The 19,306-nt window shown below is 44.5% G+C and overlaps 1 protein-coding gene across 1 annotated transcript; it reads left to right on the forward strand.

Annotated features, from left to right (window-relative positions):
- Positions 1 to 9,229: 9,229 nt before the first annotated feature.
- On the forward strand, positions 9,230 to 18,691 carry UBE2A (ubiquitin conjugating enzyme E2 A). The gene is made up of 6 exons (XM_045470769.1): positions 9,230 to 9,534; positions 9,674 to 9,754; positions 10,170 to 10,195; positions 15,644 to 15,733; positions 16,762 to 16,850; positions 17,135 to 18,691. The coding sequence occupies exons 1-6, from the start codon at positions 9,491 to 9,493 to the stop codon at positions 17,261 to 17,263; spliced, it is 459 nt and encodes a 152-aa protein (XP_045326725.1). The 5' UTR covers positions 9,230 to 9,490; the 3' UTR covers positions 17,264 to 18,691.
- The last annotated feature ends 615 nt before the right edge of the window (positions 18,692 to 19,306 follow it).

Consider the following 19,306-nt stretch of genomic DNA (forward strand, 5'->3'; position numbering starts at 1 on the left):
GGGGGGGGGGGGGGCGCCCTGAAGCGCTCAGAACCTCCTCTGCCTTGGCCTGAGTTAGCTGGGACTTCTTTGCTTGGGACAGTCCTGATACTGCTGAAGTTAATTCATGTATATTGGTATACACGTCTGTATATGCAGATATATGAAACCAGAGAGAACAAAGAACTATATGTGCACATTACCGGCTTCATACAGATTTTAGGTGTGCATCTAAATATGGTTTTGATTTTAATGGCTGTATTCAGGATGAGAACCTAATGAAGTAGAGATATCTTTTTAAAGTTGAGATGGGGCGCCTGGGTGGCGCAGTCGGTTGAGCGTCCGACTTCAGCCAGGTCACGATCTCGCGGTCCGTGGGTTCGAGCCCCTCATCGGGCTCTGGGCTGACGGCTCAGAGCCTGGAGCCTGTTTCCGATTCTGTGTCTCCCTCTCTCTCTGCCCCTCCCCCGTTCATGCTCTGTCTCTCTCTGTCCCAAAAATAAATAAACGTTAAAGTTGAGATATAATTCATGTAGTATAACATTCACCCCTTAAAAAGTGTATAATGCCGTGGTTTTTAGTATATTCACCAAGCTGTGCAACCTGCAGAATTCCAGAATATTTTCATCATCCCCCAAAGAAATCCCATATCGTTAGCAGTCACTCCCCACCTTTTCCCAGCGCCGCCCCCCCCCCCCCCCCCCCCCCCCCCCGGCAACCACTAGTCTAATTTCTGTCCCTGTGGATTTGCCTCTTCTGAACGTTTCATATGAATGAAATCATACAACATGTGGCTGTTGATGTCTGGCTTCTTTTCACTCAGCAACGTGTTTTCGAGGTTCATCCCGTGTTGTAGCGTGAATGGGTAAACAGCAGTAATGAATCAGTAAAAAGGAGCTTCATTCTTTTTTACGGCTGAATATCCTGTTGTGGGGCTATCCCGCATGTTGTTGATCTACTCGGCCGTCGATGAACAGTTGGGTTGTTCCCACTTTTTGGATATAACGACTAACGCTGCTATGAACGTCGGCATACAAGTTGTTGTGAGGACGAACGTTTTTCGTGTTCTTCGGTGCATACCGTTTTGCATCCCCACTACAAATACACAGGGGAGGGGGCCTGATTTCTTCACAGCCTCACCAATAATTACTTTTGTCTGTCTTTTTGATCATGACCATCCTGGTGGGTGTGAAGTGACGTCTCCTTGTGGTTTTGACTCGCCTTTCCCTGGTGGTTAATGATGAGCACCTTTTCACACACTTGTTGGTCGTTTATGTATCTCCTTTGGAGAAATGTCTATGCAAATGCTTTGCCCATTTTGAAACGGGTTGTCATCTTATTGCTGAATTGTAAGAGTTTGTTATACCTTCTAGATACTAGACCCTAATCATGCAAATGACTTACAAACAGAGGCCTCTTAATAATCCTGTTTGCCAGGGTCATAAGGGGACAGTTTCCACCCTTCCTTCCCCAACCCAGAAACTGCCCCAGAATGTTCTTGTGGAGGACGAGAGCCTGGAGCAATCCGGAATAAGGACATTGAGGCAGTTCACATTGGATAACTTCAAAAATCCAAGTGACAACACCAAAATAGTGGATTTTTAACACAGAACTTAGTGAAGGCAGCAGGAGCATGTGACTAGAAAATTGACAGTTTGGCTGGCTGAAAGAAGTTCAAAACACACAAGGTGTAAACCAAGGGAATTTAAAGGCATCTGCTAGGGGCGCCTGGGTGGCGCAGTCGGTTGAGCGTCCGACTTTCGGCTCAGGTCATGATCTCACAGTTCGTGGGTTCGAGCCCCACATCAGGCTCTGTGCTGACAGCTCAGAGCCTGGAGCCTGCTTCCGATTCTGTGTCTCCCTCTCTCTCTGCCCCTCCCCTGCTCATGCTTTGTCTCACTCTGTTTCTCAAAAATAAATCAATGTAAAAACAAATTTTAAAAAATCAATTCAAGTCTTAGAGAATCACAGTGTATGCTCCTTAGGTCTTACTCCAATGTCATCCATATGATTTCATATTATTTGGTATTTATTGATCCTCTGCTGTGTGTCAGGCAGTGCACTATGTACTAGTTGTATAGTGATCACCTATAAATAATCTCACCCCCTCGTGTGCCATAGTCAAATGCAGGGCCGGGTGAACTTTTGAAATAAATATTTCAGCCTTTGGAGGGCCGAGAGGCAAAACCAGGTACTTCTGGTTCAGGTACTTCTATAGCGAGAGAAAACAAATTTCCACAAATGTGTTATTGATGAAATTCAAAATATAAAAGTAATTAATTTTTTGTGATACAGGTCTGCTAATGAGAAGAATAGTATTCTTTTATAGAGGGGATAATATTTCACTTAATTAGGGCTCAAAGTGAGTGTTCTCTATCATCAAAATCTCTTGCAGTCTCAATACACCTGGTCAAGGTGAGAGTTTTCAGAACCTCATTTTGATTTTGTAATGAAAGTTTACAGCTTTTTTCCAAGAGTCAACAAACTGAAAGCACTTGTTAATAAAAGTCTTACTGAAATAAAGCGGTCGCCAATATCCCTCTGTTAATACTTACCTGCAGTGAGATTTTATGTATTTCATCTTTGAAAACAAATTTTAACCCAGATACACACTGCCAAATACTGATACCAAATATCTGATTTCAACTGAACATATTCATATTTTAGAAGGAACTTATAGAATTCAATTGGATTCTTCTCTTGATATTTGCCTTTTTGGTGCGGCATTACATTACGGAACAATCACTTCCAACTGAAATTTAGGTGGAAGCTCCCGAGATGCACAGTTAAACTGATTTTTAAATATAGAAATTTCCGTTGCACTTTGCATCAAGTTCCGAAAAACACCACTGGAATTGTAAATTTGGACTCAGAAAATGTATTCATTGCAAATTGGTGAGGGAATTCAAATCCCGATTTTTGTTTTCATTTTTGACCGCGCAGGAAGAGATCAAAGTAAAGGCGTTACTTGTGATTCAAACAATGTTCGTTGTCATTGAAATGACTTTACTGAAATACAAGTTGCACATACAAGCAGGGTGTTGCCTTGTAATTTTAGTCTCAATGCATTAAGTAACATTAAGCCTACAGCAAAAGCTAATTTATAAAAAAAAAAAAAACATCCAGTGTTTAATAGTGGTTGCAGGTGGTTCTTTTCATTCAGAAAACGTTCGGTCTCAGCCTCGAGCTCAAAAAAAAAAAAAAAAAAAAAAAAAGGCTGGGTTTTTTTGACGGAGAAAAACTTTACCACTGCTGTTGGTTGGGCTTTGTACATTTCTCCAACGAAGCCTTGTTCTGCTCCGCACGTGTTTGCAACACATCTTAGCAGATTCTACTTCAGGTTGTACCGAATTAGTATTTTCTTGACTTCTTTGAAAACTCTTGACTCTCCTCTGAGTCATTCCACACAGACTATCCACACAGGCCAATTCTGCCATCACGTTAAACTCAGCATTAACTCTTTGAGTGAAATGCAGCAACTGAACAGTATGGCCACCTCATTGCCCTGTTTTTTAATTTTTTTTTAATTTTTAAATGTTTATTTTTGAGAGATGGAGCATGAGTGGGGGAGGGGCAGAGAGAGAGAGAGAGAGAGAGAGAGAGAGAGAGAGACAGAATCCGAAGCAGGCTCCAGGCTCGGAGCTGTCAGCACAGAGCCCAATGTGGGGCTCGAACTCACCAACCGCGAGATCGGGACCTGAGCCGAAGTCGGCGCTTAACCGACTGAGCCACCCAGGCGCCCCGCCCTGTTTTTTAAATGACTGTTGGTGTTGCTTCCAATGTCCTCAACTCTTTAAGCCAGTATTCTTGCTGGGAAGGCTAACAGTCGTTGCAAAGTTTCCCTGGGCCTATTTCCTTGGCTTCTGCAATCAAACGCGATTTAATTAACTCATCATCAGTAAACAGCTTTCCTAGCTTGGCTAACAAATGAGCCACTCAGAAAAATTACTGTGGTTGCAGCCTCATTTTCGTTTTTGTGAAGAATTCTGCTATGATGAGATATCCCATTTTAACCTTTCGAATTTTTCTAACCGTTGCTTTCCTGGGAGTTGGGAACATTGCCCTGAGCACTTCTTTTGGTAATGTCGTCGCCTAGCGGATTGTTTCAGCAATGCTACGGTGTCATGTGGAATAAGCACAGTGCTCTGACATCAAATGTGATAACCAAGTAATCTCCATTTCCCTGTGCCTTACAAAGCATGACATTCCAGGGGCGCCTGGGTGGCGCAGTCGGTTAAGCGTCCGACTTCGGCCAGGTCACGATCTCGCGGTCCGTGAGTTCGAGCCCCGCGTCGGGCTCTGGGCTGATGGCTCAGAGCCTGGAGCCTGTTTCCGATTCTGTGTCTCCCTCTCTCGCTGCCCCTCCCCCGTTCATGCTCTGTCTCTCTCTGTCCCAAAAATAAATAAACGTTGAAAAAAAATTAAAAAAAAAAAAAAACCAAAAACAAAGCATGACATTCCAAACCCACTTTTCTTTTTTTGACATGAGAGGTAGGCACTTGCAATTAAAAAAAAAAAAAAATGCCTTGATATGGTGGTACACGTGGCCTTCAAAATGCTGTCGAGTTACAGCTGCATTACCGCAATTTGTGGTACACCCAGCAACGGTGTGATGACAGCGCCACATACAGTCTCTGTCACAGCTACTCAGCTCTGCTGTTGGAGCACAAAAGCAGCCACAGACAATACAGGAATGAAACAGCATGGCTGCGTCCCAACGAAACTTTATTTACGGACATTGATCATTTGAATTTCGTAGCATCCTGTGTCATGAAATATTATTACATATCCTCCTTTTGATTCTTGCAGCCATTTAAAAATATAGAAAATCACTTTTAGCTTGCAGGCCCTAGGAGAAAGATGGCAGGGTGGATTTGGTTGGGGTTTGCCAGTGGATGTGGCCAGTTGGATTGAATTCCTACACCCAACATTGCAGCCATGTATATTAGTTTCCTATTGCTGTTGTAATGAAGTACCACAAACTTAATGGCTTAAGACAACATAAACGTATTACCTTCTGGCTCTGGAGATCAGAAGCCCAAAATCAACCTCACTGGTCTAAAGTCAAGAGGTCAGCAGGGCTGGTGGCTCCTAGCAGCTCCAGGGGAAAACCCATTTTTGCCTCTTCCGGCTTCTAGAAGCTACCGCCATCCCTTGGCTCCTTGGCCCGTGGCTGTATCACTCCAATCTCGGCTTCCAGGTCACGTGGCCTTCTCTCTGAATTCAGACTTTCTTCCCTCTTATAAGGACTCATGTGATTACATCAGGCCCACTGGGTTTATCCTGGATCATCTCCCCATCTCAAGATTCTTAATTTAACCACATCTGCGAAGTCCCTTGTGCCATAATAAGGTAATATATCTATAAATTCCAGAGATGAGGACGAGAACATCTTGGGGAGGGGGGTGCATTCTTCAGCCCAGCAAGCCACGCCTTTATTTTTGATTCTGCAACTTAGCAGGTAGTGAAATTTTATGTTCATGGCCCTAATTTCCTCACTTCTCTAAACATCACTACCTCTCTCTCCTCTCTCTCCCTCTCTCTTTCTCTCCTTATGTCCTAGAGGCTATCGACGGACAGCGGACTATTACTTTTACTGCCAAGAGCACTCACTGTGACAACTGTTGTTTCCTATAAGCAATTCTCTTGACTTGTCTTCTGAGGTTATTGGAGTCAAGATGGACTTTTTAAAAATATTTTTAAAATATTTTTTGAAGATGTATTTATTTTTGAGAGAGAGAGAGAGAGAGAGCACAAGCAGGGAAGGAGCAGAGAGAGAGAGAGAGAGAGAGACAGAAGATCTGAAGTGGGCTCTATGCTAACAGGAATGAGCCTGATGTGGGGCTCGAACTCATGAACCGTGAGATCATGACCTGAGCCGAAGTCGGACGCTTAACTGACTGAGCCACCCAGGTGCCCCTGTTTGTACTAAATTTTAGCAATAGAAGTGGGAACTATAAGAAAATAAAATTCCTTGCCTTCACTGGCTAACAGGAGTACAAACTCAGAGCCTCATAAGGCAGGAAATGATAGTGTATTCAGTCTCTCTCTCCAACCCAAAATAGTTCAGGAAAATCACAATCCAGTCTGCATTTTGAAGGCTTCATGAATGCAATTCCACAATTTCCCTAGTTATATATTCCCATATTTCACAGTCCTCCCTTTCAGGAAAATTCTCAGATCGTTGCCTATGGATGGTTTGGAACTTTTTATCTTTCCTGCAGCTGCATTGCTAACATGCTTTTCTTTGCACTGAAGAAGACTTCTATTTCTTGACCCCTGCTTTTGGGGAGGGGAGTGATGCTTGGCTGTGAAGAGGGTTATTTCTTCAAGATGTCAAGGTGAAAAGGGGATGGAAGGAATGCTTGGCCAACTATGCTATAGCTAGTATGTTCTACCCTGATAATCATCTGTGCTAGAGAGCAATCTTCTGTGTTGCTGATTGCTATGCTCCTGATGAGGAACGCGAGGGCACAGTATTTCTGCAATGCAATTCCACAGTGCAGTCAGGGCGTGCTCTCCCCGTACCCTGCTGCCACGGGGCTCCCAAACTGCTTTGGTTCATGTCCCTGAGTTTTCTTGATTAGGTAGTCAAAGAGCTACTCATCAGCTAGAGCAAAGGAGTTTCAGAAAATAAACAGGCCTCCAACAAAGTCAGATACATCTCTGGCCTTCAGTGAATTTCAGACATTGACTTCCAGCGGCAGGAGCTTCCCAGTCTCCTTCCTGCTCTCCAGTACATGATAGCAGCTTCTCAGCACCTATGAAAGCTATACCTCTAAAACCTGTCAAAGCTGCCTATCAAGCCTAAAGCCCTCATCCTTGCATTTGAGGGCATTTAATCAACTCTGTCACCCCCACTTTTCCAGGCAGACGTCTCGGCATCCCCCATTAGCCCTGCTAACCTGCCCAATATCCCCAGAACATGGTTGAGCCCCGTGTCTTTTTTTCTGCTGTTGTTCTCATAGAAAGTGCTTGACTCCTCTCCAAGCCGTGCTGTTGCTTGTTTTGAAAGAAAATTGAAACTGACCCATTCCAGGAAGCTCATTCTAACCCCACCAGACTGAGGACTCCCCCCACCCCCCACCCCACCCCGGGTGGCCCCTCAGCATTGATAGATTCACATGCTTCTGCTGTGTATCTTGTGGCCGCTCTGGCAGGCAGAATTCGAAGATTCCTGGCCACTGATGTACACCTACCTTCTTCCAGTTATTCAAACACTAATCTAGGTTCTGCTGTAAGGGCATTTTGCAGCTGTTGCAGTTAAGGTCCCAAATCAGATGATATTAAGATAAGGAGATTCCCCCATGGTGGGCCTGACCCAATTAGATAAGCCCAGAATGTGAACGGGGCTCTTCCTGAAGAAAGAGTCAGAGCTTGAGAGGGATTTAATGGGAGACAAGTTGTCTGTTGCTCGCTTGAAAATGGAGTAGGCCATGTGGCAAGGGATATGGGTGACCTCTAGGAGCTGAAAATGGTGGGTGGCTGGCAGCCCGTGAGCAAATGGGGGCCTCAGTCCTACAGCCCCAAGGAACTGAACTTGGCCAACAGCTTGGGAGAATTTGTTGAGTAGCAATAGAAAACTAACGCACTCGCTTTTGTAGATTACATATGCGTGTATTAGACTGCAAGCTACTATACGAGAGGAAATTTTCAAGTTATTTTTTGTACCTACTTCCCACCACACTCACTGTGCAATGCTTTTAGGGACACTTGCGTTAACTCCTGATGTGTTGGAGTCGGTGGGAGATATAAATCCTTGTCCGGGACTGCAGCAGCTAGAATCACTAGCATTCCCAAGCATCCCCCGCCTCCCACCTTAGTAACAAATTTCTGCACATCTGACATCTTATGGATATCATGGCTCGATGTCTCACCAGTCCCATGAACTCAAGAAGTCCCCAAACTTTCTCTCCCCAAACTGCCCCTCCCCACTCTGTTCCCCAATTCTGTTCATGGCACCTTCAAACCCCCAGTTATCTTGGGGCTTAAAACTCCAACCATTGTTGACTCCTTCCTCTCTCTTGCCTCCAGGTTCAATCTGTTGCCAAGTCCTCTCCAGTCATCCCCTCCTCTCCATTTTTGTTGTCACTGCCTAGTTCTGTATTTCTCACCTCGACTACTTCCAATGTCTCTTAGCTGCTCTCCTGGGACCAGTCTCTGGCTAGCTCGGTTCTAATTATGTTCAGCCACCTTCCAAAGAACCCATTAGGTTGGCGTTCGAAGCTGTCTATGATTGAACCCAAACTTACCTTTCTCATATTTTCACAAATTCGTAAATGAGTGTTCTGCCGACCTTGTAAGTTACTTTGGGTTGACGTTAACAAATTATTCTTTAAAACTGTTATTGCTTTTGCAGGTTCCACATACTAACCTGTGACTCTTCTCTGCAACCTGCAGCTTTTTCACGTGCGTCTTACCGTTACTTTTACTTCAGACTCTCTGCCCTTCCAATTCTCCGCAGTCGGATATTCTCATACCTTGGACTCTTCTGAATATATAGTAGCCGCTTGGCTTGTTGACGTGCCAAGGGGAAATGTGGTTCCAGAGCCAAATTGTGAGTGCCCAGAGCTAAAACCTCATTCTGCTTGCCTTAAGCTCTCATTCCCTCCCCCAGGACACACGCCACCATTTTATTCTGCTTTGGGGGTGATCACGGGCCTAAACATTGGGACCGGAATGCCGCACATTCGTCTCATAGACAAGGGACCCACAGCTCCCTTTCCTAGTCGGGGCCGGTTTATCCTTTTCCTTTGCAGTAGTTTTAACCAGTCACACAGCCTCCTCCCCCCCCCCCCCCCCCCCGCCTTCTCCCGTGTGCACAGGGGGTCTACACCCTAGATTTCCCGCTTTTCGAGAACTAGATTTGCCTCCGTCCACTCTGTCTCCTCTCTACTTAGGGACTTCCACCCTTCTCGCTACCTGCCCGGCAGCCACAGGGCGTACAGTACTGTAAGAAGTGATCTCTTAAAAAAAAAAGAGAGAGAGAGAAAGAAAGAAAGAAAGAAAGAAAGAAAGAAAGAAAGAAAAAGAAAGAAAGAAAAGGGGGGGGGGACAGAAAAAAAGCTTCCCGGGGTTCGTTTCAGCCCGGGCAGGTGGAGACGGACCCCACTGCACCACGAATTCCTAGTGAATTACGGGCTTGCGCGCGGCCCGTAGCCTGCCTCTCACCCCGGCACGAGCCGAGCAGGGCGCTCCCCGCCTCCCGCTGGGGTTTAATGACCTAAGCAACTTTCCTTGCCACCCCCCTCCCCGCCCGGTGTTGGTACGGCCTGTCCGGCGTTCGGCGTTCCACACCCCCCCCCTCTCCTTCCAGGTTGGTTCAGCCCCCGTCTACTCTGGGGTGGTGCTTAGCCGGCGCCAGACCGACCCTCGACTTCGGAGGGGCAGTGCCGTTCCTCTGGGCGCTTCCTCGGCGGCCGCTTCGGCTCCTTCGGCCTCGTCGGCCTCTTCAGCCTCCGCCGGGACCCGAGACGTCGGTGTATGCCCCACCCCTGACCCCGCTAAAGATATGTCCACCCCGGCTCGGCGGCGCCTCATGCGGGACTTCAAGAGGTAAAGCACAGGGAGCGCCGAGGCCGGGGGCTGCCAGGCGGGGCACAGGGCGGGTCCCGAGGCGGGCTGGCTGCGGTAGGGGGCAGCCCGGAGCGGACGCGGGGGCCGGATTGCGGAGCCCCTGTCTGTTTCCCTGAAGGTTGCAGGAGGATCCTCCGGCTGGAGTCAGCGGGGCTCCGTCCGAGAACAACATAATGGTTTGGAACGCGGTCATTTTCGGGTGAGTCTGCGTTCCGGATGGTGGCGAGAGGCGGGGGACGCGGGCCGGCCCAGCCTGCCCTCGGGGACCGGCCCCCCTCGCGAGGGCGGAAGGGGAGAGGGAAAATGTTCGGGTCCGGCTGGGCCTAGGCGCCTCCCCGGAGCCTGTGCCTCGATTAGCTCCGTTCCCGCTGCCAGGGGAACCGTTTGGGGTTCTGAGGGGGGCGGAGCGGGGAGTGGTGGCGGTCAGGCGCGGCGGCCTGCGCCGGGCTTCGGAGCCCGAAACATGGATCTGGACTGGCTTTTCTGACCCAGGAAGCAGCGGTTTACCAGAGGTTTACTTGGCAGAGCTTGGAATAGCCATCTCTTCAGATGAGCCTCTTAAGGGAGAAGGGAGCCCCTTAAGCGGGAACTGACTGTTTTTCTCTGTGTTGCAGGCCCGAAGGGACCCCGTTTGAGGATGGTAAGAGAGTTTCTTTACCCACCTTTCAGGAGCCTGGTCGTCTCTGGGGGAAAGGGGTCCCGGTCATCCTGAAGTGCCTCCTACTTAGGAACCCGCTTCTCCCTAGCCTCTGCCTGCTAAAGGCTTGACTGGAATCCAATAAGTGGCCGGTGGTTCTGACCATTGTCCGCTTGACTAGAACTGCACCTTTTTCCTTGCTTGTTTCTTTAAAAAAAAAAAAAAAAAAAAAAAATCTGGGTAAGGCAGCCGCTTTTTGAAAGGAGCTTCATAGCACCGATGTTAAGGATTTTTGAGGTCTGGGCTGTGATCCTGTTAAATTCAGCTCCCTCCCAAGATACTGAGTTAGTATCAACCCAGCGACTTGCTGATAGACTCAGAGACCCCAGGGACCGCCTAGTTCAGAATTCTACCGCAAGGGCAGGAACTGTGTTCAGCAGGTGCTTAATTCGTGTTGGCCGGATGTTGGAGGGGTGCAAGAATCCCTTGCCCAGAACTGTTGGGTGTCTACCGTGGTCTTTCATGGCCAGTTTGAGTATAACATTGTTTCTCGTTTTAAAATGAGTTTTCAGTGTGCTTTTATCAAGACTTTACGGTGAGTAGGTCTCCAAGCAGCTTCACAATTGAGGGTATCCTCAATGTCCAGCCTACTTGAAGGCACCATGTGTACCTATAGGTACGTGAGTTTTCATGGATTCAGGTTTGACTTTTAAAAACACTTGAGTTGCTTTTTAAGGATTTAAAAAAAATTTTTTTTTCTCTTTTGAGATAATTATAGATTCATGTGCAGTTGTAATTAATAATAATACTCCAGAGAGACCTTGTCTACCCTTCACCCATTCCTCCACCCCTCTGGTAACATCTTGAATGACTATCCTACAATATCACAACCGGGAAATTGACACCGATAAGAGTTTTATGTGCATCCAGTTGTGTGCGTGTATGTATGTGTGGTTGTTTTCTGAAAGCTTAAAACATTTAACACATGATTAAAAGTATTTGAACTACCGAGCGACATCTTTAATACTTGAGGTATTCACAAAACAGAAGAACCTTTGTTATTTTTTGCAATGACCATCTCTACTCATTTAGCAGTTGCCACACACACACACACACACACACGTGCACACGTGCATGCACATAACCCCGTTTGAAAGTAGGAACAAAAATATTACTGCAAACTACTAAGTATATACTTCTGTTACTGAGCTGGATTGCCTTTTGATGCTACCAGCCTACAAGACGTTGTGAGATGGGGCAACATTGGCCAGTTTTGTACTTCGCCCGAAATACTCAGGTTTCCCGAGGAGACTGTGGACAGTCGCCTGAATACTTCCTCCACCCCCTGAGTGTAAATATCACTGCTCCTCAGTGTCGCAAGGAAAAGAAATGACAGCAAGAGTGAGTGATTCTGAAGGCACGCTCCTTGGGTGCAGTAGATCATTTGAGCACATCCATACGTAGCAAGAGCTAGCTAGACTTCATTTTCCTCTACTAGACAGGGGCTAGTTCTTTGTACCTGGGCACTGTGTGCAGATTAACTGTGTCTTTGCTTTAGCTCCAGCAGACTTTGTTTTCATCGGCTTTCTCCCCACCCCCCCCCCCCCGATTTTCCTCCGACAGCTTCATGCTGGGCACAGCTTTATTAATAGTACATCACTTTGCCGGAGGACTGGCTACTTAAATATTTCAAGGGTGCTTCACTTGTTTTAAGTGGTATGAAATGAGAAGGTACTTAAGGAATCCATTATCTACCTGAATCTTGCCCGTTGATATCACTTGTTCTATTTTTGATGATGTGCCTATCCATACTGGCATTACGGAAAGGAATTACTCCAGCTAAATAACAATACCCTCCTCTGATTCATTCTTTCGAGCAGTCTGCTATCCGTGGATGCTTCCTCGGGTGTCTAGAACACTGACTGTGGGGACAAAACATATTTTGACCATATTTTAATACGCTTTGTTTGCAATGAGGGAATTTACTAGAAAAGACTGATTAAGGACAAGTGTCATAATTGGTTGTGAGGTTTCCGATGTAGTATATAAATCAACAGCTCCAAAACTACTTTTGCTGCTTCCTTGTAAACGCTTTGTGGTGGAAATTTCTGAAACAGCCAGGCCCTACTTGAAGAGATGAAGACTTAAGAAAAGGAACCCTTCAAGGTATTTTGATTTAACTTCACACACTTAAAGTAAGAGGAAGATGTTCCCAAGAACTTACCTTGCTACCAAACAAAACACTGGGGGGGGGGGGGGCAATGCTTCCTCATCAGAATATCGTAGTATGTATGCTGAATTCAAAGACTATGGAAAAAAGTATTCTCCTTTGCATCATCTAAAAATTATTAATAGACACAGTAAGATACTAGTATTTGCTTTTCACAATAGGTGTATTCTTAAGAATTTGGATGTAAGTCTTTTAAAAATGAATCCCTTAAAATTCACCGAGGGTGTTCTTAAGGTAAATACATCCTATGATGAAGAGGTATTATGTTAAAAATCAGAATTTCCAGTTCAAAACAAAACGAAACAGAAGCATGTACTTTGTTTTCTCCTCCGGGGTCACAAACTGGTGGCCAAATGGCAGAAAACACCTGCCGAGGTGTTTCCTTTGGCCAACATGGTATTTCCAAAAATCTGAGTTTGTAAATGTCTTTAGCACAACATACACTCTCTAGTTTAACGATATCACTCCTTATTGCCATACACCAGCCATTTCATACATATAATTTCCCAGCCCCTACGTATAGACGGATTAACTGATACTTTCCGTACAACGTTTTGTCCTCCTCAGGAAGATGAACACAATCAGTACCGATTGTGTACAGTGGTGAGGCTTAAGTTTTCAGTTAATTTAAAGCCTAATCTAAATATCCAGAGGATAAGAGCACTAGTCTCAATTGCATAATGTTCTAAGATTTTAAATTTCCTTAACGTTTGTTTCGGCTCTCCGAAATGGCATTGAGGGTTGTATTAAAGAGATTCTGATTGTTTAATGTGGCTAAAAGTATCAGATTTGGGGGTAAGTCCTAATTTGTATTCAAGTACACGTAAGCAGGTGGCTTCACTACTCAAGATCCTAAACGGGCTGTTTTAAAAGACTTGATTAACTTCTTTGGTAGCTAGCTAGGTAACCACCTTGTTGAACTTCTGGGCGAGCATTAGGCAGAACATTCAAGTCAAGGACCTTTTGAGAAAGTTTGAGAGCCACCAACATACATACTCACCTTGAATTCAGCTGTGAGCGTTTGGTGTAGGTCAGAAAGTAAGTACTGTTTAGGATTTGAATTCATTACTTGTATATTTCTTACTGATGGTGAAGTTTGGATTTTTGGTTCTTGCCTCCTTCAGTTGAGCGTTTGCAATTTTTATAGCTACGGTATGTATGGAGCACTTACTTCGTGTTACTGTGCGTATTTTCCCCTCCTTTAAACCTCCCAACAATGTTGTCTGCTGGTTACTGTTCTTGATCCCATTTTACAGATGAGGAAATTGAGGTTTAGTCGAGTTGAGTGGCTTTCCCAACTAGTAAGTAGCAAAGCAAGGAACTGAGCCCCCGTCTTGGTGCAAAGATGCTGTTTTCCCCACTATGCTCTACTGTTTCCACGCACGCCCGCCTTATGCGTTGCTTTACCACTTTTAGGCTATCCTCTTGAATCTAAAGTACCTGGGAGCTCTGCGTGCTATTAAATCCACCCAATTTTAGAGCAATTCCTTGATGATAAATCTCTTCTTACCTATAATCAGATTTCAACATCGAGCCAATGTGTTTATACTTGAGATACCTAAGGAAGCTCAAAGTTTTGGACTAACACTCATTCCCACTTTCTCCTGCGTATTTTAATATCAGTAGTACTGACAAGGAAGAACCGCTATTTTTTTCCCTCAAAAATAGGAAGATTTATGACCAGGTGGTAGGTTAATAAAGTAAAGTAGGTTCGGATGGAGTATAGCATGTTTGTCCATTCCAACACATTTTACTTTTTGCTCTTAATTATAATGCATAGTATCTTCAGATCTGGCTTTGCACACAGCTTAGGGAGTAACAGTAGTTTGGGGGAATAGGTCTATGTTACATTTTAAATTATTCTGAAACTTCCGGAGACATGTTTATACTAAGGGCAGCTTTGTTACCAAATTGTTTCCTAGCAGTGTGCTGCTAGAGAACAAACTTTGGTATTGTTACATGTAACAGATCTAGCAACAGAATGTAGTCTTTTTTTTTTTTTTTTTTTTTTTCTTAAGTGGTGGATACACCTATTCACGGAGGGAGGAAATAAATTGCCAACTCTAAAGGAACCGTTAACAGAGTATACTCCACGTGAAGGGTGGTCTGTGGTATCAGAATAAATGTATTCAATGGACCAGAGTAATACAGTAGAACATCCATCACCTTAGGCCAGACAGTAACTGATTCCTTAAGATAACCTGAAGAGATTTCAGTCAGGAAAAAACAATCGCCCAATTGTTTCCTTGAATTTATTAAACCCAATTTAAAAACTGTTTTGGAGGAAATAGTCTCCCCCAATCACAACATCCTATGATTCTTGAATGAGATCCAGTTTGTTCATTCCCTATAAATAAGTCTATAGTATACTTTAGGGCCTCCTGCTACCTTCGTTGACGCGTATTCAAGGGAAATAAATTCATTTCACTAGTGGCCTAAACAAACATCATTAGAAAGGTAAATTTGCCGGAGACGTGGATGCAATCTAATGTGATTTTTTAATTATTTCTGCCATTAATTCCCTCTATTAGTGTGAATAATTGAGTTGATTTTATAGTGAAGTACCTCGTGAGTCATACTTAAGGACTTTTGAGAGAGATTGTGAAGTTTTTCCTGGCTTGCGTTCAATTATGTTTTCATTATAGTGTTGCTATTATACGAAAAGGAGCCAGTGAACACTTGTATACTTATTCCCTTCCATGTTAAAAAATAATTTGGTTATCGATTTGTATTTCTAGCATGGATTCTGGAACCTCTGTACTCCGTTCTTTTCTAGTCCATTTCCAAATCACCGGAGAGTTCAAGATGGAGGCTGGTTAAAACAGGCCTTTGAGGCCTTTCAGCCATCTAAGGGAAGAAGGCCAAATTTTGGCTCTTGTTTCTGGTCATTTTGAGGATGTCTTCAAAATGTACAGTGGCTAAAGTTATCCTGCAGGCCATAATTTTGCGTTTAAGATGGCTGTGTTTAAGTTCGGGGGAGAATGATGGCAAAACAAAACAAAACAAAATCCCCTTTGGGCGGTGGTTCCTACCCTATCTATTTTTAGAGCAGTTTCTGGAGATCTTGCCTTCCCCCCTACCTGGCCTCTCTTTCCTCTCTGCAATATACCTTTGCATTATTTCATTTAATACTGGAAAAAAAATGCCACGTAGCGTTAAAAGAAAGTGCTACTGAACAAAGTGATAAATCTGTTTCTTAAACCTTTCTTTTCCAACTACAGGAACATTCAAGCTTACAATAGAATTCACTGAAGAGTATCCAAATAAGCCACCTACGGTTAGATTTGTCTCTAAGATGTTCCATCCAAATGGCAAGTAGCACTCTTAATGCAACATTTTAAACGGGTACACTGTTAATTATGGAGGTGTCTCACGTTTCCTACTTATGGGTCTATGGTACCTGGGCATTTGTTTAGGCATCTTGCTGTTTCCTGAAAACTGAACTCGTCCGTGAGGGTCTGTTGCTGTCTTGATCTCTAGTCACAGAACTGAAGCAGTGAAGGCACTTTGCCTTTGCTTGGAGCCTGCAAGCCGCCTGGTGCTGATGATCTTTATCATTCACTTATTGCACAAAAATAAGGATGCTCTTGATGTTTCCTTTTAATGTCAGGCTGGGCTTGGGGTAGTCTTGTGGCGTGGCTATTTTCACGTTAGAACAGTTTATTTGTTTAGAACAACAGTTTTCAAATTTAGACGCAGATCAAAATTACCGTGGAACGTTTGCAAAAATACAGATGCCTTGGCCCCACTCCAGAGCCAGTGAGTATTCGATTCTGTGGCTGAGGGGCTACAGTGTATCGGAAAAGCAGCACAGGTGATCCCTAACTTACCTTCTGCCTTTTTTTTTTTTTTTTTTCCCCCTTTCTCTCCTCGTAGTAAGCCTCAGAACAGCTTGCTTTTTATTCAGGTTAGTAAAGTATTTTCCAGGATATCAGATATTCTTATCTTCATGTCAAAAATGAGACTTTGCGAACTCTGCGCTATCTGTTGTTATTTCAGATAAGAGACCGAGTTTACACGTTTAGTGGAATAAATTTCCCACAAATCGGGATGCCTAGGGACCCTGCTGGAAAAACGTGTGTGATATCCTGGATAATACGGCAGTCTTTTCAGAAGAAAGAGCACACAAAGTAGCTTCTAGTTTTATACCAATTCTATTTGACATTCTCGGATTATTTCACTAGCAGTGATGAGGACTCTTTTTAGGAAGCTAAGTGAGAAGCAGTTTAGGAGGCTTTTTAAACGTCACAAGCAAAGTATTCTTGACTATACTTGTCTTGACTATGTTCCGATATTAACGGGTTTTATTGTGTTTAACGCACCACTTCTGTGCTCTCAGTCTATGCAGATGGTAGTATATGTCTGGACATACTTCAGAACCGTTGGAGTCCAACCTATGACGTGTCTTCCATTTTAACATCCATACAGGTGATTGTTCTTTAATGTGACCACCTATGGCCTTTGCTGTGTGTATATTAGCACTTGAATTGTTTTTGACAGTCCTACCTTAAGGCAAAGGGCGGGTCATTAAGACCCAAGCGCCCCGAAATCCCTCCCTCCCGTATTCGCCTAGCGAGCAGCGGATTGATGGTACTCTAGGTTAGGATGCTAAGAGAGCGAATGTAGTCGTTACTTAGGACAGTTCAGCGGATTGTTTGGAATATATACTTCTTTGCATCGAGGGACTGACCTGTTACAAATTGTTTCTATAGTCTCTATTGGATGAACCCAATCCCAATAGTCCAGCAAACAGCCAGGCTGCTCAGCTGTACCAGGAGAACAAGCGGGAATATGAAAAACGTGTCTCTGCGATAGTAGAACAGAGCTGGCGTGATTGTTGACCCGGGTGCAGTGAAAGAAGAGGCCGGTCAAGAGAAAAATCTATATTGATGTGTTTGTCACCTCCCTATTCTTCAGTGTCATTACATTTACTTTATTAAAAGCAAAATAGCTGTTGTGCTGTTTCCATCTTCCCTCGCCAAGCTTTTCCTACCCCTTCTCCCCTCTCCTTGAACATCAGAAAACACCCTCTAGGAGATCAAATGTACTGTACCTGGGTTACGTGCAAAATTGACTAATGCTCAACTCCTTTTCTGTTGTGTCTCATGTCCAGTTTTAGGGCAGGATTGTGCTACCGTGCTTTACACTGAGCTTTTAAAGTGAACCGTTACACAAGTGGTGCTTGCGCACAGCTCGATGACCAGGATGTTATTTTTAACAAAATGACTGCTGAAGTGTTTCATCCTGGCCGGCCCTTCACTCGTGTTGGATTTAGACGTGAATGTTTGCAATATGGCCTATGGAAAACGGGGGAACAGATCCATGTAAACACCCATTTTGAAAGAGCAGTGGAAGCCCAAAACGCTAGGATGGTAAGGTCCAACCAGTACGAATTACAAGATGGTCTTTACCGGTAGGAAGGGAACGGTCAGTGAAAGGGCTCCGCCACAGGCGCGCAGCAGTCGCCCGTAACTGACACGTCCTCTCCTTGCGGGATGCTCGCCGGGCTCACCCATGCTAAGTTTCAGAAGACCGAGGTCGTCTTCTGGGTTTTTGCTTTTTGAAGAGGTGTGGGAGCAGAGGAATGGAAACAATCATTAGTTTGAAGCTAGGGAACGTTGGAGATCCTTTAATCTTTTTAAAGGAGAAGTGCTACCCTAGATAGACTTCTAATCCCCCATCATTTTTTAGAGTTTTAATTAGCCCAAGGAAGGGAGCCTGTCTGTGGCAAACTGTTTTTCCACTCGACTCCTGAGTTCATGCTGCATGCTTTTAGTTTCTTCTTCCCTTTCAGTATTATAAGAACCTTAACGTTCTTTCTGTGGATATTTATACTTTAGATAGACAGTACGTTTCAGCAGCAGCGTGGGACAAGGCTTGTACATGTTTCGTCTAATGTTCCATCGTCACCTTTTGTGCATTTGTCACTCTTCTAAATCAAACTTTGCACAAGTAACCCATGTAAAAAAATGTACATTTTTCAAAACTTGTAAATAAAAATAACCTTAAAATTTTGTAGTCAAGGTATAATTATATTTTAGCTCACTATGAACTTTTAGTATTAACTTATTGGAATCTCACAGCTACTCACTTTCCCCCTTGAAATAAACATGGTGAAAGCAAAATTACAACACTCTGCGAGAGGAACAAGAGGAGTAGATCTTGTTGGAGAGGACCTTCTTTCTTGTCATAAGTGTTAATGCTCTGTTCTTTTTTTAACGTTTTAACAAGAATGTAAAACTGTTAAATAAAACAAAGTTCCTTCAGCATACAGTATGGTCAATCAAGCGAATGAATGAAGCGGGTGGGGGGGGGGCGTCGACACACCTGGGTGTTTCCGGCACCCTCCCCTACCGAGACCTAACTTGTCGATCCTGACATTCCACCCCTTTCAAAAGCTCTGGCTTGTAACAAATAGCACCGAACTACTCTAGAACGGTACTTCAACCCCCGCATGAAGTTGGGGCGTACAGGTAGCCTCAGTCTGCCCTTGTTTAAACAAAACCGCTCTCTCCCGAGGAGCAGCCTAGCTCACGCTAAAGACGCCAGAGCAGTGACTTCGTAGAAACTCTCCTCTCTCGTTCGGGGTAGGGGCGAGATGACATTAAACGGTATTTACGGTGTGTGTACTCACTCAGCCTTTAAGACGTGGCACTTAGAGGGGCCTCCGTGGCAGAGAGCGTTCAACACGTCAGAGTCAGAGGCGGCAGCATCCTTACATGTGCTCACGATTTTCCCTTAAGTCCATTTCTGCTTCGAAGTAGAGCCACGTTACATTGCTCTTTATTTGGTAGATTAGTTTGACATGAACTTTTTCACCCTACCGTGGCTGCGTACCTTAAATATTGACACTGTTCGTCACACTTGAAAAAATTAAGGTGAGA

The sequence above is a fragment of the Leopardus geoffroyi genome, chromosome X (assembly GCF_018350155.1).
Source record: "Leopardus geoffroyi isolate Oge1 chromosome X, O.geoffroyi_Oge1_pat1.0, whole genome shotgun sequence".
Lineage (NCBI taxonomy): Eukaryota > Metazoa > Chordata > Mammalia > Carnivora > Felidae > Leopardus > Leopardus geoffroyi.

Coding starts and splice junctions, on each gene's coding strand:
- UBE2A (XM_045470769.1), top strand. CDS start 9,491: ATGTCCACCCCGGCTCGGCGGCGCCTCATGCGGGACTTCAAGAG. Junction 10,196..15,643: donor AGGGACCCCGTTTGAGGATG/GTAAGAGAGTTT, acceptor TTCCAACTACAG/GAACATTCAAGCTTACAATA. Junction 16,851..17,134: donor CCATTTTAACATCCATACAG/GTGATTGTTCTT, acceptor TTGTTTCTATAG/TCTCTATTGGATGAACCCAA.